At 40.1% G+C, this 24,068-nt stretch overlaps 1 protein-coding gene across 2 annotated transcripts in view; it reads right to left on the bottom strand.

The window, feature by feature from the left end:
• HMGA2 (high mobility group AT-hook 2) overlaps positions 1-24,068 on the bottom strand; it is a 494,709-nt gene that overhangs the window by 129,886 nt on the left and 340,755 nt on the right. Inside the window, exon 5 of one of the 2 annotated variants that reach the window (XM_077265186.1) lies at positions 17,648-20,257. The exons of the other annotated variant lie outside the window; for it this stretch is intronic. Within the exon in view, the coding sequence (XP_077121301.1) occupies positions 20,213-20,257 (45 nt within the window). The 3' untranslated portion in view covers positions 17,648-20,212. Of the gene's footprint in view, positions 1-17,647; positions 20,258-24,068 lie in introns of those variants that run through there. 2 annotated transcript variants of the gene reach the window in all.

A 24,068-nucleotide genomic window follows, 5' to 3' on the forward strand; every position in this document is an offset into this window, starting at 1 on the left:
TTCAGATGAAACACCTGATGGAACCACTCACTCTAATGAGGCAGATGGAGACACTTTAGAATTTGTTTGGTGCCTGTTCTGGTAGTATCCATCTTTTTCGGAGTTCAAAGAACTGCGGTCGACCACACTTGCACGCTAAAAAGACACCTAAATTAATGGGATACCACCGGAACAGAGACCAAACAGAGTCCAAAGTGACTCCATCTGCCTCATATGGTGAGTGGTTCCATTGGGGGTTTCGTTTGATTTGCATTTTTTAAAATTTATGGAAATCCTGACAAACGCTCAGCGGAGAGCATAGGATAAATGTGAGCTAAGCCTTATTCTGATTTTTGAGAGGAAGAATGAACATAAATAGACAGCAGTACAAGTATAGTTCTTATTTTTATAAATAAAAATACTGGTATAAGTGATAAGACAGCTTTATTCTTCAGATCGGTGCGATTACAGTGATACCAGATTTATATTGCTTTTTTTTTGTTTGTTTTGCTACAGTACAATCACACAATACATTTTCTTTGTTATAAAAACGTTTTTTCTTCCCCATATTCTGGGAGCTGTTACTTTTTTATATTTTGCAAAAACACCTGAATGAGAGCTTATTTTTTGCACAGCTAGTTAGATTTTTTAAATTTTTTGGGTACCATTTTGGATTACATATTGCTTTTAATTCAGATGCAGAATGAACAAAAAACAGCAAATAAACTTTAGATTTTATAATTTTTTTTTGCACAGTACACCGTGTGATAAAAGTGATAAGACTTATTTGTTCTTCAAGTCAGTACAATTACAGCGATAGAAGATTTATATATATATATATATATATATATATATATATATATATATTTTAATGCTTTTCTACTTTTCTACACTAAAAACAATATTTTACAAAAATGTATTTGTTTTTATATTGCCATGTTCTGAGATCTGAAACTTTTTTTTTCCCGAATGAGCTATATTAAGGCTTGTTTTTTGCGGCACGGATTGGCGTGGGCATACAGTAGTGTTCAAAGTAATAGTAGTTTGTTAAAAAACATGAGTTAATCACAAAATCGTTATACTAGTTTTTATTTCCATGCATTGGGAACATTGCACATTGTTTTCTAATTCAAAACATGAAGAGAAATGAATATAATTTTTAACTACTTTACAGAAGGTAACAAAAAATGAACAGTGGGCTGTTAAAAAGAAAATAGCAGTCTCTTCATTTGTCTTTACAAACTCACAATATGTACTATTTTATGACAATTTAGCATTCCTGTGAATCACTAAGGCTACGTTCACATTTGCGGTGTGCGCCGCAGCGTCGCCGCATGCGTCATGCGCCCCTATATTTAACATGGGGGCGCATGGACATGCGTCGCACTTGCGTTTTGCGACGCATGCGTCCCTGCGGCGCACGCGTCTGGGCGCAGAGGACGCAGCAAGTTGCATTTTTGCTGCGTCAAAAATCAATGAAAAAAAGGACGCATGCGGCGCAAAACGCAGCGTTGTGCATGCGTTTTGCTGCGTTTTTGTTTGCGTTGTGCGCTGCGGCGCCGACGCTGCGGCACACAACGCAAATGTGAACGTAGCCTAACCTAATATTTAGTTGGATACCCACAGTAATGTTGCATAGAGTCAACCAACTTCTGGCACCTGTCAACTGTTATTCCAGTGTGACTACATCACACAATTTTTTGACATTTGTTGGCCTTGCCTCAGAAATGGCATTTTTGATGTCCTCCCACAAGTGTTCTATCGGATTAAGGTTCGGGGACTGGGCTGGCTACTCCATAACCTCAATTTTGTTAGACTGGAACCAAGATTCTGCTTGTTTACTGGTGTGTTTAAGGTCATTGTCTTGTTGAAACACCCATTTCAGCATAATGCAACATGACCTCTTCAAGTATTTTAATATCGAAAGTGTTCCATGATCCCTAGTATGCTGTAAATGTCTGGCACCATAGTAAGAGAACCATGCCCATATCATAATGCTTGTACCTATCTTGGTACTGCCATTATCTTGGCTAAACAGCATGCTGATATAACACTTTACACTGTTATATACCAAACACGGAATTGCAGTAATTTTATTGCTAGATTATCTGTCAGTGCACGACTACAGGTTTACGTATGCTTTGTTTCGGCCTTTATATATTCATGCATGTCATATTGGATCGTTACATGTTTAGACAGGATACATTTGGTACATACAGTGGGGCAAAAAAGTATTTAGTCAGTCAGCAATAGTGCAAGTTCCACCACTTAAAAAGATGAGAGGCGTCTGTAATTTACATCATAGGTAGACCTCAACTATGGGAGACAAACTGAGAAAAAAAAATCCAGAAAATCACATTGTCTGTTTTTTTAACATTTTATTTGCATATTATGGTGGAAAATAAGTATTTGGCCAGAAACAAAATTTCATCTCAATACTTTGTAATATATCCTTTGTTGGCAATGACAGAGGTCAAACGTTTTCTGTAAGTCTTCACAAGGTTGCCACACACTGTTGTTGGTATGTTGGCCCATTCCTCCATGCAGATCTCCTCTAGAGCAGTGATGTTTTTGCCTTTTCGCTTGGCAACACGGACTTTCAACTCCCTCCAAAGGTTTTCTATAGGGTTGAGATCTGGAGACTGGCTAGGCCACTCCAGGACCTTGAAATGCTTCTTACGAAGCCACTCCTTCGTTGCCCTGGCGGTGTGCTTTGGATCATTATCATGTTGAAAGACCCAGCCACCTTTCATCTTCAATGCCCTTGCTGATGGAAGGAGGTTTGCACTCAAAATCTCACGATACATGGCCCCATTCATTCTTTCATGTACCCGGATCAGTCGTCCTGGCCCCTTTGCAGAGAAACAGCCCCAAAGCATGATGTTTCCACCATCATGCTTTACAGTAGGTATGGTGTTTGATGGATGCAACTCAGTATTCTTTTTCCTCCAAACACGACAAGTTGTGTTTCTACCAAACAGTTACAGTTTGGTTTCATCAGACCATAGGACATTCTCCCAAAACTCCTCTGGATCATCCAAATGCTCTCTAGCAAACTTCAGATGGGCCCGGACATGTACTGGCTTAAGCAGTGGGACACGTCTGGCACTGCAGGATCTGAGTCCATGGTGGCGTAGTGTGTTACTTATGGTAGGCCTTGTTACATTGGTCCCAGCTCTCTGCAGTTCATTCACTAGGTCCCCCCGCGTGGTTCTGGGATTTTTGCTCACCGTTCTTGTGATCATTCTGACCCCACGGGGTGGGATTTTGCGTGGAGCCCCAGATCGAGGGAGATTATCAGTGGTCTTGAATGTCTTCCATTTTCTAATTATTGCTCCCACTGTTGATTTCTTCACTCCAAGCTGGTTGGCTATTGCTGATTCAGTCTTCCCAGCCTGGTGCAGGGCTACAATTTTGTTTCTGGTGTCCTTTGACAGCTCTTTGGTCTTCACCATAGTGGAGTTTGGAGTCAGACTGTTTGAGGGTGTGCACAGGCGTCTTTTTATACTGATAACAAGTTTAAACAGGTGCCATTATTACAGGTAATGAGTGGAGGAAAGAGGAGACTCTTAAAGAAGAAGTTACAGGTCTGTGAGAGCCAGAAATCTTGATTGTTTGTTTCTGACCAAATACTTATTTTCCACCATAATATGCAAATAAAATGTTAAAAAAACAGACAATGTGATTTTCTGGATTTTTTTTCTCAGTTTGTCTCCCATAGTTGAGGTCTACCTATGATGTAAATTACAGACGCCTCTCATCTTTTTAAGTGGTGGAACTTGCACTATTGCTGACTGACTAAATACTTTTTTGCCCCACTGTATATAGCACTTTATCCATGGAGTGTTGTTATTTCATGACATTTGTGCTTAGGAGTGGTGATTCATGGTTCTGTATTCAGACCTTTTTAAATGGTTTTATATGTTTGTCATGTTCTTTGAGGTGTAATTAAATTTTTTTTTGACACTTTCACATTTTATGGGTGTGCATACCATTATTGGTCGAGTCTTTTTTCTTTTGTGTTCATAGTATTCCATTTACTGACCAGGTTTTGCACCCCATCTCCATTTTGTTGTGTAGGGGTGCACCACTTATATCAATTATCCTGAGGGACCGTCTCCTACCTTATGTATGCTATTTAGTACTTTATGCAAAGTATAGCTGCAAGTGTGACTTCCTCTCAAGTCTTTTCTGGATTCTTCTTGCTGCTCATTGTACTTCAGCTTCTGCTTCTTACCCCACAAGTATTCTTGTCCCAGTGATTTCTCTACAGACCCTTCTTTATATGATTATGATCACTAATTTTTATCTTGTTCTTGTAGCACCACTGGGTAGAACAGAGACTTGCAGTGCTGAAGCATATGTGATGAAGAGCACTGAGTCTTAAAGGGAACCTGTCACCCCCAAAATCGAAGATGAGCTAAGTCTACCAGCATCAGGGGCTTGTCTACAGCATTCTGGAATGCTGTAGATAAGCCCCCGATGTATCCTGAAAGATGAGAAAAAGAGGTTATATTATACTCACCCAGGGGCGGTCCCGCTGCGGTCCAGTCTGATGGACGTCGGGGTCCGGGGCCTCCCATCTTCCTCGATGACGTCCTCTTCTTGTCTTCACGCTGCGGCTCTGGCGCAGGCGTGCTTTGTCTGCCCTGTTGAGGGCAGAGCAAAGTACTGCAGTGCGCAGGCGCTGGGCCTCTCTGACCTTTCCCGGTGCCTGCGCACTGCAGTACTTTGCTCTGCCCTCAACAGGGGGCATAAATACAAGAAGAGTACATCATCGTAAGAAGATGGGAGGCCCTGGACCGGACCATGACACCCATAGGACCGGACCGCCCTGGGTGAGTATAATCTAACCTCTTTTTCTCATCTTTCAGGATACATCGGGGGCTTATCTACAGCATTCCAGAATGCTGTAGATAAGCCCCTGAGCTTAGCTCATCTTCGATTTTGGGGGTGACAGGTTCCCTTTAAGGATTTTCAGTACTAATGATCTAGCAACATTATCATGTCCTCTCACAAGTTGCGACACCACAGCATCAGATTCAATAGCAAAGATACATACCATTGGGGTACACAAACCAGGCCTTAAGAGCCACTGGTTTATACAATACTTTCTGAGGTCAGGTTCAGACTTGCATAGAAGATTCCATAAGATTCCATTAGGATAGTGTTCCCCATCTCGAGTCCTCAAAAGAGCCATGAACAGGTCATGTTTTGCGAATTTCCTTAGTGTTACACAGTTGATGGAATTATTGCCTGTGCAGGTACTGCAGTTATCACTTGCAAAATACTAATAACATCCTGAAAACACAATCTGTTGGTGGCTCTTGAGGACTGGAGTGATTAGGAGATTGCAGCAAAAGTTCATCAATTATACCAGAAAAAAGTGCAGCGTTGTTCTTTTTCTTTAGGTAAAAAGACAGGCACTCAAGCTGACACCATTATAATTATAGTATGTTTGGCGTGATTCTTATCCAAATATAGAACAGAGATTTTTTTTTGCATTAGTCCTGTTCCTATAATGGAACAGAAAAATGGAGTTCCAAACGCTAGAGTGATCCTAGATCCTAGATGCAACCCAGTGTAGTCTGATATACGCTGAGACAGGCAATGGAGGAGATGGAGAAATTACTTCCTCTGCCTCCTCCACACCTGTGCTGCGATTCTGTCATGCGAGATGATCAGAGCACTGACATTCAGCTCACGCTTCCAGCAGAGCAGGAGCCGAGTGTCATTAGCAAATTGCATCGTATGCTATACGCTGGTGTGAGTCCAGCCTTACAATGACTAAAAGCAAGTGCACCCACTTATCAGCTGAGAGCAGAACTAAATATGTACAGACAATTTTGCAACATGGCCACAGAATATTTCGCATGCATATTTAGTGAATTATTAATTGACCAGTTATTAAAAAAATGTCACTGACAACACAGGGATATTGGAAGCTATTATATTTATTGTGCTAATCAGACATTAAAGAAATATGTTCAACAAGCAAGCAATTTAAAGTACAATCACAGACATGAGGTCTATGCAAAGAGCGAGGAAAAGGTTAGAGGACATGTAGAGAACAAGAATAAAAGCAAACATCAGGGAAGCAGTATGATACTTTTGCTTCTTTACATCACCAAAATACTGTTGAAGTAAGAATTGAAAAGTAAAATGTCCAGTCTTGTGTACAGGTGACCAAGAACAGCAAAGAACAGTCTTATAAAATTTATCTCCCACAAAAATAAACTATATGTATAAAAATTTATAATGTTCTTTCTGTTTGGATGGCCACCAGCTGCTTTTGTTCAGTCTGAAATATGAGGTATAGTAAGCCCTAAGAGGTAGTAATGTCTTTATCTGATTGTACTAAAAACATAGAAAACACAATGGGCACCACAGAGATAGGAGTTCCTCAGTGCATAATGTCTCAGCGGTCAACTTACACGGGCCAGGGCCTCATATGTGAAAGATCACTAGAATTTAAAATTAAACTGTCCAATAGTATCTTTGATCTTAGATGATATTTATCTTTCTTTCTTTTTTAGTATATGGAAAATTTGGTCTTACAGTGTTACATCAACCTAAAAAACAAAGGGCAAATATGTCTCTTCACTTTAAAGATTAGTGGCGAGCATTACATGAAATTAATAAGGAGTCACTTATAACAATCTGTTCTAGCTTTTTTGTGATTTCTGTAAATATATAGACTATAAGGAAGATTTAGAAAAACTGCTCCAATGGAAAATAACCTGCTGACCATCGAAAGCAACAAACACAATTTTCATTACTTACACTACTCTTGAAAAATGCAAGTTGCTACGGCCAAATAAAACCAATGGTATGGTTACAGTTTTCATTTCAATGTCCCATGTCATATTCATATGAAATGTATATTTCTGAAACAGGACACTGCGGATTCATACCTTTGGCAAGCATGCTATGTTTCATGTAGCTGAAAATACAGTGTCCATTACAAAGGTTCCCATGTCAAGCAAACAGTCTCTTTATCTTAATGGGGTTGTCTCATTACACATTCACGGATATGTGATGAGTAGCTGATACATATGGGTCCCAGAGGTGAGACTTGTATTCAACTTGCATCTCCAGAAACAATACTGACACAAGTTAATGGAAAGAGCCACCTCCATGGTAGTCGTAGCAGCAGTTGGAACAGGTGATCAGATGGCCCCAGCGGAGATAGATGTAGGCCGGCCATGAATTTCTGTGATGAGATGACCCCTTTAAGGATCCCTAATGGTGTATATCCTTCTGTATCAAAATTTCACACAGTGTGCATAAGTGCTTTGCCAAGACAAAGAATACTAAGTATTAAAAGATTTGGTAGAGAAGAGACAACTATGCAAAATTAGGCCTTATGTGAATGACATTATGATTTAATCCTATTAGACAGCAGGAAGTAGTTTGGGTGATCTGAATATCGTAACATAGAAATTTAATCAGATATGCCTTTCATCTCTACTGAGAATCTTAACCCCTTTCTGACATTGGACGTACTATCCCGTCGAGGTGGGGTGGGCCCGTATGACCACCGACGGGATAGTATGTCCAGCGCGATCGGCCGCGCTCACGGGGGGAGCGCGGCCGATCGCGGCCGGGTGTCAGCTGCCTATCCAAGATCCAAGATGGCCGCGGCATCCGGGTCCTGCAGGGAGGGAGGTGGCTTACTGAGTGCCTGCTCAGAGCAGGCGCTTGGTAAGCCTGCGGTGCTGTAAGTCAGATCGGTGATCTGACAGAGTGCTGTGCAAACTGTCACATCAGTGATCTGTGATGTCCCCCCCCTGGGACAAAGTAAAAAAGTAAAAAAAAAAAATTCCACATGTGCAAAAAAAAAAAATCCTAAATAAAGAAAAAAAAAATATATTATTCCCATAAATAAATTTCTTTATCTAAATAAAAAAAAACAAACAATAAAAGTACACATATTTAGTATCGCCGCGTCCGTAACGACCCCACCTATAAAACTATATCATTAGTTAACCCCTTCAGTGAACACCGTAGGAAAAAAAAAAACCGAGGCAAAAAAACAACACTTTATTAGGATACCGCCGAACAAAAAGTGGAATAACACGCGATCAAAAAGACGAATATAAATAACCTTGGTACCGCTGAAAACGTCATCTTGTCCAGCAAAAAACAAGCCGCCATACAGCGTCATCAAATAAAAAATAAAAAAGTTATAGTCCTCCGAATAAAGCGATGCCAAAATAATTATTTATTCTATAAAATAGTTATCGTATAAAAGCGCCAAAGCATAAAAAAATGATATAAATGAGGTATCGCTGTAATCGTACAGACCCGAAGAATAAAACTGCTTTATCAATTTTACCAAACGTGGAACGGTATAAATGCCTCCCCCAAAAGAAATTCATGAATAGCTGTTTTTTTGTCATTCTGCCTCACAAAAATCGGAATAAAAAGCGATCAAAAACTGTCACGTGTCCGAAAATGTTACCAATAAAAACGTCAACTCGTCCCGCAAAAAACAAGACCTCACATGACTCTGTGGACCAAAATATGGAAAAATTATAGGTCTCAAAATGCGGAGACGCAAAAACTTTTTTGCTATAAAAAGCGTCTTTTAGTGTGTGACGGCTGCCAATCATAAAAATCTGCTACAAAAAATGCTATAAAAGTAAATCAAATCCCCCTTCATCACCCCCTTAGTTAGGGAAAAATAATAAAATTAAAAAAATGTATTTATTTCCATTTTCCCATTAGGGTTAGGGTTGGGGCTAGGGTTGGAGCTAAAGTTAGGGTTAGGGTTGGGGCTAAAGTTAGGGTTAGGGCTAAAGTTAGGGTTAGGATTACATTTACGGTTGGGATTAGAGTTAGGGGTGTGTCAGGGTTAGGGGTGTGGTTAGGGTTACCGTTGGGATTAGGGTTAGAGGTGTGTTTGGATTAGGGTTTCAGTTAGAATTGGGGAGTTTCCACTGTTTAGGCACATCAGGGGCTCTCCAAACGCGACATGCATCCGATCTCAATTCCAGCCAATTCTGCATTGAAAAAGTAAAACAGTGCTCCTTCCCTTCCGAGCTTTCCCGTGCACCCAAACAGGGGTTTACCCCAACATATGGGGCATCAGTGTACTCGGGACAAATTGGACAACTTTTGGGGTCCAAGTTCTCGTTATCCTTGGGAAAATATAACTTTGGGGGGCTAAAAATCATTTTTGTGGGAAAAAAAAGATTTTTCATTTTCACGGCTCTGCGTTGTAAACTGTAGTGAAACACTTGGGGGTTCAAAGTTCTCACAACACATCTAGATAAGTTCCTTGGGAGGTCTAGTTTCCAATATGGGGTCACTTTTGGGGGTTTCTACTGTTTGGGTACATCAGGGGCTCTGCAAATGCAACGTGACGCCTGCAGACCAATCCCTCTAAGTCTGCATTCCAAATGGCGCTCCTTCCCTTCCGAGCTCTGCCATGCGCCCAAACAGTGGTTCCCCCCCCACATATGGGGTATCAGCGTACTCAAGACAAATTGGACAACAACATTTGGGGTCCAATTTATCCTGTTACCCTTGTGAAAATACAAAACTGGGGGCTAAAAAAATCATTTTTGTGAAAAAAAAAAAGAATTTTTATTTTCACGGCTCTGCGTTATAAACTGTAGTGAAACACTTGGGGGATCAAAGCTCTCAAAACACATCTAGATAAGTTCCTTAGGGGGTCTACTTTCCAAAATGGTGTCACTTGTGGGGGGGTTTAATGTTTAGGCACATCAGGGGCTCTCCAAACGCAACATGGCATCCCATCTTAATTCCAGTCAATTTTGCATTGAAAAGTCAAATGGCGCTCCTTCCCTTCCGAGCTCTGCTATGCGCCCAAACAGTGGTTTACCCCCACATATGGGGTATCGGCGTACTCAGGACAAATTGCACAACAACTTTTGGAGTCCAATTTCTTCTCTTACCCTTGGGAAAATAAAAAATTGGGGGCGAAAATATAATTTTTGTGAAAAAATATTTTTTATTTTTACGGCTCTGCATTATAAACTTCTGTGAAGCACTTGGTGGGTCAAAGTGCTAACCACACATCTAGATAAGTTCCTTAGGGGGTCTACTTTCCAAAATGGTGTCACTTGTGGGGGGTTTCAATGTTTAGGCACATTAGGGGCTCTCCAAACGCAACATGGCGTTCCATCTCAATTCCAGTCAATTTTGCATTGAAAAGTCAAATGGCGCTCCTTCCCTTCTGAGCTCTGCCATGCGCCCAAACAGTGGTTCCCCCCCCACATATGGGGTATCAGCGTACTCAAGACAAATTGGACAACAACATTTGGGGTCCAATTTATCCTGTTACCCTTGTGAAAATACAAAACTGGGGGCTAAAAAAAATCATTTTTGTGAAAAAAAAAAGAATTTTTATTTTCACGGCTCTGCGTTATAAACTGTAGTGAAACACTTGGGGGATCAAAGCTCTCAAAACACATCTAGATAAGTTCCTTAGGGGGTCTACTTTCCAAAATGGTGTCACTTGTGGGGGGGTTTAATGTTTAGGCACATCAGGGGCTCTCCAAACGCAACATGGCATCCCATCTTAATTCCAGTCAATTTTGCATTGAAAAGTCAAATGGCGCTCCTTCCCTTCCGAGCTCTGCTATGCGCCCAAACAGTGGTTTACCCCCACATATGGGGTATCGGCGTACTCAGGACAAATTGCACAACAACTTTTGGAGTCCAATTTCTTCTCTTACCCTTGGGAAAATAAAAAATTGGGGGCGAAAAGATAATTTTTGTGAAAAAATATGATTTTTTATTTTTACGGCTCTGCATTATAAACTTCTGTGAAGCACTTGGTGGGTCAAAGTGCTAACCACACATCTAGATAAGTTCCTTAGGGGGTCTACTTTCCAAAATGGTGTCACTTGTGGGGGGTTTCAATGTTTAGGCACATCAGGGGCTCTCCAAACGCAACATGGCGTTCCATCTCAATTCCAGTCAATTTTGCATTGAAAAGTCAAATGGCGCTCCTTCCCTTCTGAGCTCTGCGGTGTGCCCAAACAGTGGTTTACCCCCATATATGGGGTATCAGCGTACTCAGCACAAATTGAAAAACAACTTTTGGGGTCCATTTTCTCCTGTTACTCTTGGTAAAATAAAACAAATTGGAGCTGAAATAAATGTTGTGAAAATTTTTTTTAAATGTTAATTTTTATTTAAACATTCCAAAAATTCCTGTGAAACACCTGAAGGGTAAATAAACTTCTTGAATGTGGTTTTGAGCACCTTGAGTGGTGCAGTTTTTAGAATGGTGTCACACTTGGGTATTTTCTATCATATAGACCCCTCAAAATGACTTCAAATGAGATGTGGTCCCTAAAAAAAATGGTGTTGTAAAAATGAGAAATTGCTGGTCAACTTTTAACCCTTATAACTCCCTAACAAAAAAAAATGTTGGTTCCTAAATTGTGCTGATGTAAAGTAGACATGTGGGAAATGTTACCTATTAAGTATTTTGTGTGACATATCTCTGTGAATTAAGGGCATAAAAATTCAAAGTTGGAAAATTGCGAAATTTTCAAAATTTTCGCCAAATTTCCGTTTTTTTCACAAATAAACGCAAGTTATAGCGAATAAATTTTACTACTATCATGAAGTACAATATGTCACGAGAAAACATTGTCAGAATCGCCAAGATCCGTTGAAGCGTTCCAGAGTTATAACCTCATAAAGGGACAGTGGTCAGAATTGTAAAAATTGGCCCGGTCATTAACGTGCAAACCACCCTTGGGGGTAAAGGGGTTAAAACCAAAACCATTTTCAAATTTGTAATTGGCACACAGAACAATTGAAATGACCAAATGTACTCTTACAGGGAACCTGGCAATTCCAAAATCACAATTTACCAGCAGATGTTGTGGTAATCTGTAGTTAAATTGCATTGAAAAGCAGAGAATGATTGTTCAAACTAACTTCTGCCACTTGGTGCTTCATAGCGGGGCCAGTCATTTAAGGTACCGTCACACTAAACGATATCGCTAGCGATCCGTGACGTTGCAGCGTCCTGGCTAGCGATATCGTTTAGTTTGACACGCAGCAGCGATCAGGATCCTGCTGTGATGTCGCTGGTCGCTGAATAAAGTTCAGAACTTTATTTGGTCGTCCGATCGCCGTGTATCGTTGTGTTTGACAGCAAAAGCAACGATACCAGCGATATTTTACACTGGTAACCAGGGTAAACATCGGGTTACTAAGCGCAGGGCCACGCTTAGTAACCCGATGTTTACCCTGGTTACCAGCGTAAAATGTAAAAAAAACAAACAGTACATACTCACATGCGTCCCCCGGCGTCCGCTTCCCACACTGACTGAGCGCCGCAAAGTGAAAGTGAAACCACAGCACAGCGGTGACGTCACCGCTGTGCCCTGCTACTGCCGGCGCTCAGTCAGTGCAGGAAGCGGACGCCGGGGGACGCATGTAAGTATGTACTGTTTGTTTTTTTTACATTTTACTCTGGTAACCAGGGTAAACATCGGGTTACTAAGCGCGGCCCTGCGCTTAGCAACCCGATGTTTACCCTGGTTACCCAGGGACCTCGGCATCGTTGGTCGCTGGAGAGCGGTCTGTGTGACAGCTCTCCAGCGATCAAACAGCGACGCTGCAGCGATCGGCATCGTTGTCGCTATCGCTGCAGCGTCGCTTAGTGTGACGGTACCTTTATATACACCTTCCCTGCCTTGTTTTCCCTCAATCGTCACCCTCTCTTGTTTGATTGACAGCTCTGGCTTCATAGAGGCAGAGATAGATAGAAACTAGGCAGGTGGGAAGGTGTATATAAATGATTGGCTCCGCCATGAAGCACCAAGTGCCTGTTTTTGGTTTGAACAGTCATTCTGTGCTGATAAGAGTTTTATTTTCCCAGCAGAGGAATCATTGGATCAGTGTAGGGAGCTGTTACAGTCTCCACTCACTATTCAGTGAGCATGCTGATATCACTCCCCTTGCCATTGACATTGCTCTGCAATATGTGTATATCTGTAAAGTCGGCTGTCAACCAAAGTGCAGGGGAACGATTACAGCACACTGTGCAGTGAGCGGTGACTCTAAGAGTTCCCAGCACCGTCCTGATAAATGGAAACAATCAGTGGCAGAGAGAACACAACTTTTTTTCCTGTAGCTTCTGCTCTAGTAAGCCAGCCACACATGATTTAAATGCTATTACCCCTACAGCCTTAGCTGGAGGTACATAGTGTTTTTGGAGATGATACAGACCGCGGAGACACCCCTGAGGAACTCCCTCTTGCCCAGTTATTAATACAATGTTAAGAACGTGTAAATACTGGCTAAACAAACAGAATAAAAACTCTACTTGAGAATTTATAATACATCTTAATGAAACAATATAAAATCACATTTGTGTAAAATACATGAAATACATTTCAGTCCACTACATTAAACACATACTTATGATTGCATTATGCAAAAGACAGACTTGCATCTTCCCGCCTACAAAGCTTCAAGTTTTTTTTTTGAAGATTTTAACTAGAAGGCATAGGGATCCATGTGAGTTAAAATAGAGTGCTATAACGGCGCTGCTTTTAGCTCTCAAGTATTGATGAAGGCAATATCAAACATGGACTGACATATGTGTTTACTTAGTATGATGTTCTACATTATACTTGGTTAGGGATTAACTGCAGTCCTAAATGTTGTTGAAATTATCTAATAGTAACTTTGTCCTAGTTGGAAATCTGGAGGTACAATTGTTTGTTTTTATCAATCACTCCATTTTCCTTTAACAACACAAATTTGAGGTACACATATGGACAGTAATATATCAAAAAGAGGGTAACAATGTTCTGTATTGTGTATTATCAGAAAGAATATCCTTAAAAACCTAGAAGAATTCAGTACAAAAATATATTCAAGTTAACAGTTCATTATACAGAAATCTAAATACAAAGCTGAAATTAAGTAACAACCTGATGAAACAATGATATTACTTGCATAACGGTCTTATTGTGTTTAAGTAGATACAAAATGCAATTATGGATATGTAACTGCTCTATTGCAGGTCTCTGCAATATACCGAGTTTAGCAGCATTCAATAATGAGGCTGTAGGGATCTATGAAAATCAGAGGTAGTCATGAGTAGTGAGGAGAATAAAACATCTGCTGGCAAGGGCAAGTTCTGGGAATAGGCACGTATAATAGAACATATGACCCTGATGTTCATTGATCTATGTCCTGTGTAAAAGCAATGTACGAAATAACTGCTCTAGAGGTTTCTATTTCTATTAGCATTGAGTCACCAACAAATCCTGAACATAATATTCTCAGTATAAAGACACATATAATCCCATGGAGCTGTAGATACATGTTCCCTTTCATGGATGAAGATGATAACCTAAAGGCCAACTGGCACTATAACACTGGCCAAACATATATCACGTGGATTTTATCATGCTTGCTTCCTGCCATTTTTTTAAAGGGTTACTTGTTATTTGTGCAGTCAGTTAACTGTAAGTGCTGAGGTGTCACATGTATTTTATGTGATTAAATTGTTGTCCGGCTTAATTATTTTTAATTTGTTCGTTTCCCGTTCATAAAAAGGAAAAAGAAACCACAAAAACAGCGTGGCTCTCTGCAGCTGCCTCTCTGTTTACGAGACTGCAGTGGTCATGTCACGTGGCCACTGTAGACTAGCACTGGGCAATGTAGATGGCACCAGACTGCTGAGCACATGTCCCCAGATAAAGCTGTGACATGCAGCGATACGCATGGGGTCTGTGACTTACTCACATCTAGGCTATGCTTCCATTCAATTAGGTGCTATAATTGTCTCTATTTTTACTGATATTCAGGCTACCTTCTATAGGGCTTTGTTTCTCCAGGCTACACTGTTATAGTTTACATTTTGAGTTTGTTTATTTGGCTTTATCTCTCATATTGTGGGCTTATTTGATACCTATTGACCTTATATTGGGTTCAATATTTGGCTATTTCGTCTTTACAGCTGTTACACATGTTTAGTATATTACCTCACTGGTTGGTATACAGTGCCTACAAGTAGTATTCAACCCCCTGCAGATTTAGCAGGTTTACACATTTGGAATTAACTTGGCATTGTGACATTTGGACTGTAGATCAGCCTGGAAGTGTGAAATGCACTGCAGCAAAAAAGAATGTTATTTTTTTTTTTTTTTTTTTTTTTAAATTGTGAAAAGTCTTTTCAGAGGGTCATTTATTATTCAACCCCTCAACCCACCAGAATTCTGTTTGGTTCCCCTAAAGTATTAAGAAGTAGTTCAGGCACAAAGAACAATGAGCTTCACATGTTTGGATTAATTATCTCTTTTTCCAGCCTTTTCTGACTATTTAAGACCCTCCCCAAACTTGTGAACAGCACTCATACATGGCCAACATGGGAAAGACAAACGAGCATTCCAAGGCCATCAGAGACAGGATCGTGGAGGGTCACAAGGCTGGCAAGGGGTACAAAACTCTTTCCAAGGAGTTGGGCCTACCTGTCTCCACTGTTGGGAGCATCATCCGGAAGTGGAAGGCTTATGGAACTACTGTTAGCCTTCCACGGCCTGGACAGCCTTTGAAAGTTTCCTCCCGTGCCGAGGCCAGGCTTGTCCGAAGAGTCAAGGCTAACCCAAGGACAACAAGGAAGGAGCTTCGGGAAGATCTCATGGCAGTGGGGACATTGGTTTCAGTCAATACCATAAGTAACGTACTCCATCGCAATGGTCTCCGTTCCAGACGAGCCCGTAAGGTATCTTTACTTTCAAAGCGTCATGTCAAGGCTCGTCTACAGTTTGCTCATGATCACTTGGAGGACTCTGAGACTGACTGGTTCAAGGTTCTCTGGTCTGATGAGACCAAGATCGAGATCTTTGGTGCCAACCACACACGTGACATTTGGAGACTGGATGGCACTGCATACGACCCCAAGAATACCATCCCTACAGTCAAGCATGGTGGTGGCAGCATCATGCTGTGGGGCTGTTTCTCAGCCAAGGGGCCTGGCCATCTGGTCCGCATCCATGGGAAGATGGATAGCACGGCCTACCTGGAGATTTTGGCCAAGAACCTCCGCTCCTCCATCAAGGATCTTAAGATGGGTCGTCATTTCATCTTCCAACAAGACAACGACCCAAAGCACACAGCCAAGAAAACCAAGGCCTGGTTCAAGAGGCAAAAAATCAAGGTGTTGCAGTGGCCTAGTCAGTCTCCTGACCTTAACCCAATTGAAAACTTGTGGAAGGAGCTCAAGATTAAAGTCCACATGAGACACCCAAAGTACCTAGATAACTTGGAGAAGATCTGCATGGAGGAGTGGGCCAAGATAACTCCAGAGACCTGTGCCGGCCTGATCAGGTCTTATAAAAGACGATTATTAGCTGTAATTGCAAACAAAGGTTATTCCACAAAATATTAAACCTAGGGGTTGAATAATAATTGACCCACACTTTTATGTTTAAAATTTATAAAAATTTAACTGAGCAACAAAACTTTTTGGTTTGTAAGATTTATGCATCTGTTAATAAATCCTGCTCTTGTTTGAAGTTTGAAGGCTCTAACTTATTTGCATCTTATTAAACCTGCTAAATCTGCAGGGGGTTGAATACTACTTGTAGGCATTGTATAAGACTTTTTTTGTTCCTTTTTGATCATTACCTTATTACATGCTTCTTCACAGGTTTTAGCTATGTATTCAATATTACATCTGTTTTCATAGCCGAACTGGTCAATATATTCTTAATTAGTTCACGTCTTGCTACACATGTCAATTACGTCTTTAGCTTACTGCCTATTTCTTCACTGTATACAGTGGATATCGGTATGTGTTTTAATGGTTTTGTACTTGTATTGTCTCTAATACAATTATCATTATTTTAGGTGTGCTCACCACTATTGTATTGCTTTTTCCACGGTAGTGTTCTAGACTGCTGAGGAGTCACAACTGATGACATGATGACCAGACGCAGGAGCAGAGAGCTGGCCCAGGAGCAGCAATGGGTAAGTATGGCTGTCTTTGATCTTTATATGAACAGGAAACAGATACAAAATGTAAATGGACAACTCCTTATATATTTTTTTAGATTGCTATTATACCCCATTTGGTTTATAATAATTCTATTGGTTTTCCCTTACATAATGAGGGACTAGGCACAACCCACGGACAAGTGTGGTGCAACTTCTAGAAGATAGCAGCCAAGTGTTTCTAATCATGTACATGAATTACAGTTTGCCATAGGCAATTACACCCTAAATAAAGATTAAGGTTATTATTATTTATTCCATAGAGTTGGTGCGGCTGCTACCGCTACTCTCATTAGGAGTTTATGCACTCTCCACTAGCTATCTACTAAAACAACTCCTAGGCCTGGTGAAACATGTTGGGGAGGCCTAAAAGGTTGTTTTAGTAGCTAGCTAGTGGAGTGTGCATAAACTCCTAATGAAAGTAGTGGTAGCAGCCCCACTATCTATGTAATAAATAATATTATGCAGGATATTAGAGACAAATCCAGATGATCAGACAGTTTACTTATTAATATGCTAGTGGTGGATACTCACTAGCTTAGCAGAGTTTAACTTAATTCTTCTTTAATAGTTTGAATTAAAAGTTATATTTTACCTTAATCTTGAGATAGGGTCTAATTGCCTATGGCAAACTGTAATTGATGAGCTTACCCTATGCTGGTTTTTGAACAACAATTGATGTGTATCTAATCATGCATAGGCACTTTGATTCTGCAAATTTTTTTTGTACTAACTACATTGCAACTATTAATTTGTTATCCGTCATAACTTCCTGTCTTCAATTTTTAATACATACATTCGGTAAACCTGAAAATGCCAAATTCACAGAAAAAAAAGCAATTTATTCTGTGCAGATGAATCATTATGGCCACATGTGATGGAAATAGAGCCTGTCACTAAAAAGGTGTATGTGTCATTTTACTGAATGTAAAGTACAACAGTCCTGTCTTCTCAGGTAACTACTGCTTCCTTACTACCCGTTCAGCAAACAAACAACTATGTGCATGAAGACATCGTAAATCTATACTTTTTTTCATTAAAAAGTTCTAGACAATGGGGTCATGTATAAAAACAATACACTAAAGAGAAATGTACAATCTATTGACAAAGTATTGGAACATATCTACAGAACTAAATAAATTTGAGCTTGGTAAGAGGATGCCAACATTGCGACGAGTCAGATTGTGAAATTTCTTCCCTTTGTAAATGTTACCCTATGGAGCAAATGAAAAGTGTTCTAAGTTGGAGTAACAAATCAAACTTCTCTATTGGCAGTCTGATGGATAGACTGGGTTTGGCAAATGCCAGAACATTTCCTGTCTGACTGCATGGTGCAAACTCTAACATTTGTTGCAGGAACGTTATGCTATATGATTGGTTTTAAAGGGTTGTTTTCATCATACTAAAATATTTTGGAGAATTGCATGCTTCCAACTTCGTGGGAAGTTTTGGAAATGCCCTTTTCTATTCCAACATAACTATACCCCAGTGCACTTAGGAAGAACACAGAGCCTTGACCGCAAGCCCATGGAACACCTTTGGGATGATCTACAATGGAGATTATAAACCAGTCCCTCTTATTGTATTTTAGTGTATGACCTCTCCAACGTTCTTCAAGATGAATGGACAATGATTCAAACATACATATACTCCAAAGTCTTGTGGAAAGTCTTTCCACAACAGTGGAAGCTGTTACAGCTGCAAAGGGGGGGGGGGGGGGTTATAGTGCCTATGGATTTGGAATGGGATGCCATAAAAGCTGCTCTAGTTTTAATGTTTAGGTTTTCCAATACTATTATCCATATGCTATGGCCAGGAACATATATTCCACATATCAACCATTTTGACAGTTCAGTAAATCCTATTTCTTATACATGACACCAATGCATAGATGCATTTTCGAATTTCCTTTGCGAAAACAGTTCTGCTTCTGAGCAGATATTGATATGTGCATTTTAATTTTTACCTTCAAATATCTGCAATGTAATGAAACTGGAGGGAATTCTTTTAGACTGTTTTCCTTTAAGAGAACAGTCTAAAAATACTTTTATCTGCAACTATTTCACACTAGAAACCTTTATGAAATCTTTAAAAAAAATTAAAATAAATAAATTATATACATGCCATGAATGGCTATGTTGGCACAAACCATTATATGTCAGGATTTAACTGCCATTCTGACATTTTACGTGTATTTTACTGTATACATTAATAAATAGGTTTATAGATCTAATGTGGCTGGTATACTTTGAAAATTCATGTCACAATGGCGGCAAAATTATATTTAAATATTTGTGCCAAGTGAGCCATTCATGGCATAACAATAGGATATGTGGGCCAGGTGGACAGAGATCGAGACTAAACTTTCAAAAAGGATCATACAGCTTTTGCAGCATGGATCTTTAAAGTATGTCCACCATCCTATAAAGTGGGCAGTTGGTGTAATGAATTCTGGAGACATTAGTTTTTCTAGCATTCTACACTTGCAAAAAAAATGGCAAAAAGGAGGAATATTATTCTGGTAATTTTTATGGTACCTAAAAAAAGAGAAAACCTGTATAATGCAATATAGTTTTAAAGATCAACAGGTAAAACAGTATTGTCTAGTTTTAATAATTCGTTTTTTATCCCACAATTTTTCATGAACTATAAAAATATGAATGAATCAGCAGTCACTAGCTGTAAGACAAAGGTAGCAAAAATTTGGGGTATCAAAATTCTCAATCTTTGGTTTCTATGGGATATTTATCAAATGAAAATGTTAGCTGGTTGAAAACTACTTAAGGATAGCCACCAAGCTTCCTAGTTCAATGCCCATTTTAACATACTTTATGTTACAAGTATCTGGATGTTTATGCAGTGCAATGAGTGGCAAAACTAAAATCTGACATAAAAGTGTCTGTCCAACAAAATACTTGATTAGTAGGTTAAGAATAAAACAGCATTTAAAAAAATATCACCATTTCTGTCCCTGTTTTACAGCAGTTTTTTTCTTAGCGCTAAAACTTGGACAGTTAAAAAATTACAAAGAAAGTAATTAACCAAAAGTTCTTATAGAGGTTGGGTGACTTTGTTCCTTCCCTTAAACAAGAAGTGGAGAGATGTTGGTGGTACAAATTAAGTGGTCAAGGCAGTATCTTCATTTCTGAGATCCAGATAAACTGAAGGGACTGAATCTGAAACTAAGAAACAACTGCTTTTTGAGGTAGAATTTCATGTCGGTTGCGGTTTAATCGTCTTCAGATTCATGTGAGGAGGCCTCTTCTCTTTTACCCTGTAAGAAAAAGTAAAGTGATTGAAAATAACCAAATTTGTCATTCATGATTCAACATAGAAAACTGAAAGGGATAAAGATAAAAAAAAAATTGGTGGTGTCAGTTGTTAAAAAATTAGCACCTTTAACAGTCTGATTACTGCAGTTTACTTTCCTAGGTAAAAGACAAGAACTCACCACAGACCTTACAACAATAGTTTATTGTTCCTACATGGTACAGGAATACAATGTAGAGACACAAAACATTGGACCTAATGCTGTGTTTCTATGTCGTATTCCTGTACCATGTTGGAACAATACAGTTTTGATGTCACATCTGTGGTGAGTGCCACGTTCACTTTTTCCATTACTGAAAATTTTCTACTGTGTAGTTCTTCCAGTTGAGCACCACTGTGTGTGTGAAATCTATGGCATCAAGTGAAGTGGAAAGTGTGAGAGACAGCGATGTGGAGGTTTTTGTTGTGTATGGCTAACATATATACAAAGGATCCTCTTATTTGAAGCATAGACTGCATGAGATTTATGTGGAATTATATTTTCATGAACATACTGGTCTGTCCAGATGTTACCACTGATCATGTTGTGACATCCTATCCCTTCTTTAAATTAAGATTGTTTACACAATTGTCTCTACCTGTTTTCTCAGGATGAGTACATACATACCGTATATAATGGCACAAAATAATATCTATACAGGTAGAGTCTCATTTATTTAATGCAAACTGCAACATATATGGGACTTAAAAGTAGGGCAAACAGATCAAGAAATGGAAGTCAATAAGCACATAACCCCAATTTCAATCTTATCAAGTGAGTAACACTGGTCAGATATACACTGACAGGCCCCTGAGGAAGCCACCGTCAGTGGCGACATGAGTCAGGCATTTCTCTGCCACAAAAATGGTAACCATATGTGATGCAGTGACCCATTTTACAGCCAAGGGGTGCTGTATGTGCGCCTCAGGATACGCATGGAGGCGTATCTGTAATGGTGATAATGAAACAGTGTCCGGCATGATTGTAAATGGCTGGTATGTGTCGCAGAAGAAGTCTGTGCTGTAAGCCTGTAGTATTGTTGTTCTGGGACCTGTAGTCTCCCACAAGTATTTGTATAGTTAAAAGGGAGGCTTGCAGGGTTAATTGGAGAGCGGGGCGGGACTGACTAACCACACAACTCCCACCTATGGGGTGGTTACAGCTACATAATGTGACCAGGGTTTGGTCACATGTTCAGAGTGCATGGACCCGAATGGCCAGAGTGTGAAGTCCTGGATAGCACGTGTGTTGGAATGCCCTGGAGTGGACTGGATTCCTGGAAGCACATGGTGAGGCTATGGACTGAAGGCCTGTGTGTTGGAAATGCCTGGGACTGGACTTCCTGAATAGCGCACGGAGAGGCCATATCTGCAGAGTTTGTAATGGCTACTGTGTTGGGGAAGATACAGAACCTTCTGCGGGTTTGGACTATCAGAAGGGCCCTGGTCACAAGGACGGTGATCCCAGTTAGGCAGCTTCCCTGGGAACCCAGACTGATAGGAGTCAGCGTGTGGAGCAGGGGCTCCTGTAAGGTAACTCCAGATAAAGGAGGTTACGGGCAGAGAAGTTTCTACCATTGGAACAGACTGTCAGTGCTTATGATGTTCCGGTGATGTAAATAATGAACTGATTGTGGTGCAGTTTATGATGTTTAATAAACCGAATAGACTGTTTTTGAGAGAAACAGTGCCTGAGTGCTTTAATCCCATTGCCAAGCGAGTGTCCCCAAACCCACTCAGGGAACGCTATCTCACACATGGACTGAGTCTTGGACTGTGTTGCCAAATGTATGAGCGCTATCTTTTTTCAAGCAGTTTAAGACCTTTTGCCTTGTCACCTACAGTGGCATGTAAAAGTTTGGGCACCCCTGGTCAAAATTAATGTTATTGCGAACAGTTAAGCAAGTTGAAGATGAAATGATCTCTAAAAGTTAAGTTAAAGATGACACCTTTTGTATTTTAGGCAAAAAAAAGTATATATCGTAATTTTTTACATTTTAAAAATTACAAAAAGCAAAATAGGCCAATGAAAAAGTTTTGGCACTCTGCTGTGGAATGTTCACAGCGCCATTGGCTGAAACACAACCCCAAAGCATGATTGATTTCCCCCATGCATAATGGTTGGCGAGACATTCTTTTCCTGATATTCTGTGCCCTTTTTCTCCACACATATGTTTGTGGCCAAAGAGTTCCATTTTAACCTAATCGGTCCACAGGACTTGTTTCCAAAATGCATCAGGATTGTTCAGATGTTCTTTTCCATACTTCTGATGCTGATTTTTTCTGGTGAGGACGCAGGAGGGGTTTTCTTCTGAAGGTCATACTTGTGCAGGTGTCTCTGAACAGCAGAAAATGTGCTACAACTCCAGAGTCTGCTGAAGGTCTTTTCCAGTCAAGCGGGGGTTCTGATTTGCCTCTCTAGCAATCCTATGCACAGCTCTCACTGAAATTTTACTTGGTCTTCCAGACCTTATCTTGACCTCCACTGTTCCTGTTAACTGCCATTTCTTAACTACATTTCAAACTGAGTAAATGGCAACTTGAAAACACTTTGCTATCTTCTTATATATAGCCTTTCATTACTTTGTGGGCCTCCACCATTTTCCTTCTCAGAGTGCCAGGCAGCTGCTTTGAAGAATCCATGGCTGCTGTTATTTTGCACAAGGTTAGAGGAGGCTAGGTTTTTACAAAGCTGGGATATTTGCATTACCTGGCCTTTCCTAACTATGATAGTGAATGAGCCATAACCCTAACTGACTAACTGACTAATTAAGGTCTGAAACCTTGGTAAAGTTATCTGACAACACAAATCTCCAAAGGTACCTAAACTTTTGCATCGGCCTACCTTCCTTTTTGTAATGTTTAAAATGCAAAAGATGACTTTGTATGTATGTATGTATGTATGTATGTATGTATGTATGTATGTATGTATAGACAGTTGTGCTCAAAGGCTTACATACCCCGCCAGAATTTTTGCTTTCTTTGCCATTTTTCAGAGAATTTGAATGATACCACCAAAACTTTTTCTCTAGTCATGCTTAGTGGTTGGGTGAAGCCATTTATTGTCAAACTACTCTTTTTAAATCATAATGACAATTCAAAACATCCAAATGACCCTGATCAAAAGTTTACATACCCCATTTCTAAATACCGTGTATTGCTCCCTCTAACATCAATGACAGCTTGAAGTCTTTTGTGGTAGTTGTGGATGAGGTTCTTTATTTTCTCAGATGCTAAAGCTGCCCACTCTTCTTGGCAAAAAGCCTCCAGTTCCTGTAAATTCCTGGGTTGTCTAGCATGAACTCTGCGATTGAGATCTCCCCAGAGTGGCTCAATGCTATTGAGGTCAGGAGACTGAGGTGGCAACTCCAGAACCTTCACTTTGCTCTGCTATAGCTAATGACAGGTCGATTTGGCCTTGTGTTTTTGATGGTTGTCATGTTGGAACGTCCAAGTACGTCCCATGCGCAGCTTCCAGGCCGATGATTGCAAATTTGCCTCCGGTATTTGCTGATAACATGCTACATTCTTCTTTCCTTCAACTTTAACCAAGTTTCCTGTGCCCTTCTAGCTCACACATTCCCAAAACATCAGCGATCCACCCATGTGCTTTACAGTAGGAATAGTGTTTCTTTTTTCATAGGCCTTGTTGATCTATCTCCAAATTTAACGTTTATGGTTGTGGCCAAAAAGTTCAATTTTGAGATACTTTGTGGCATTTGCGCAGTAATGGCTTTGTTCTGGCGACTTGACCATGCAGCCCATTTTTCTTCAAG

The sequence above is a fragment of the Ranitomeya variabilis genome, chromosome 5 (assembly GCF_051348905.1).
Source record: "Ranitomeya variabilis isolate aRanVar5 chromosome 5, aRanVar5.hap1, whole genome shotgun sequence".
NCBI lineage: Eukaryota > Metazoa > Chordata > Amphibia > Anura > Dendrobatidae > Ranitomeya > Ranitomeya variabilis.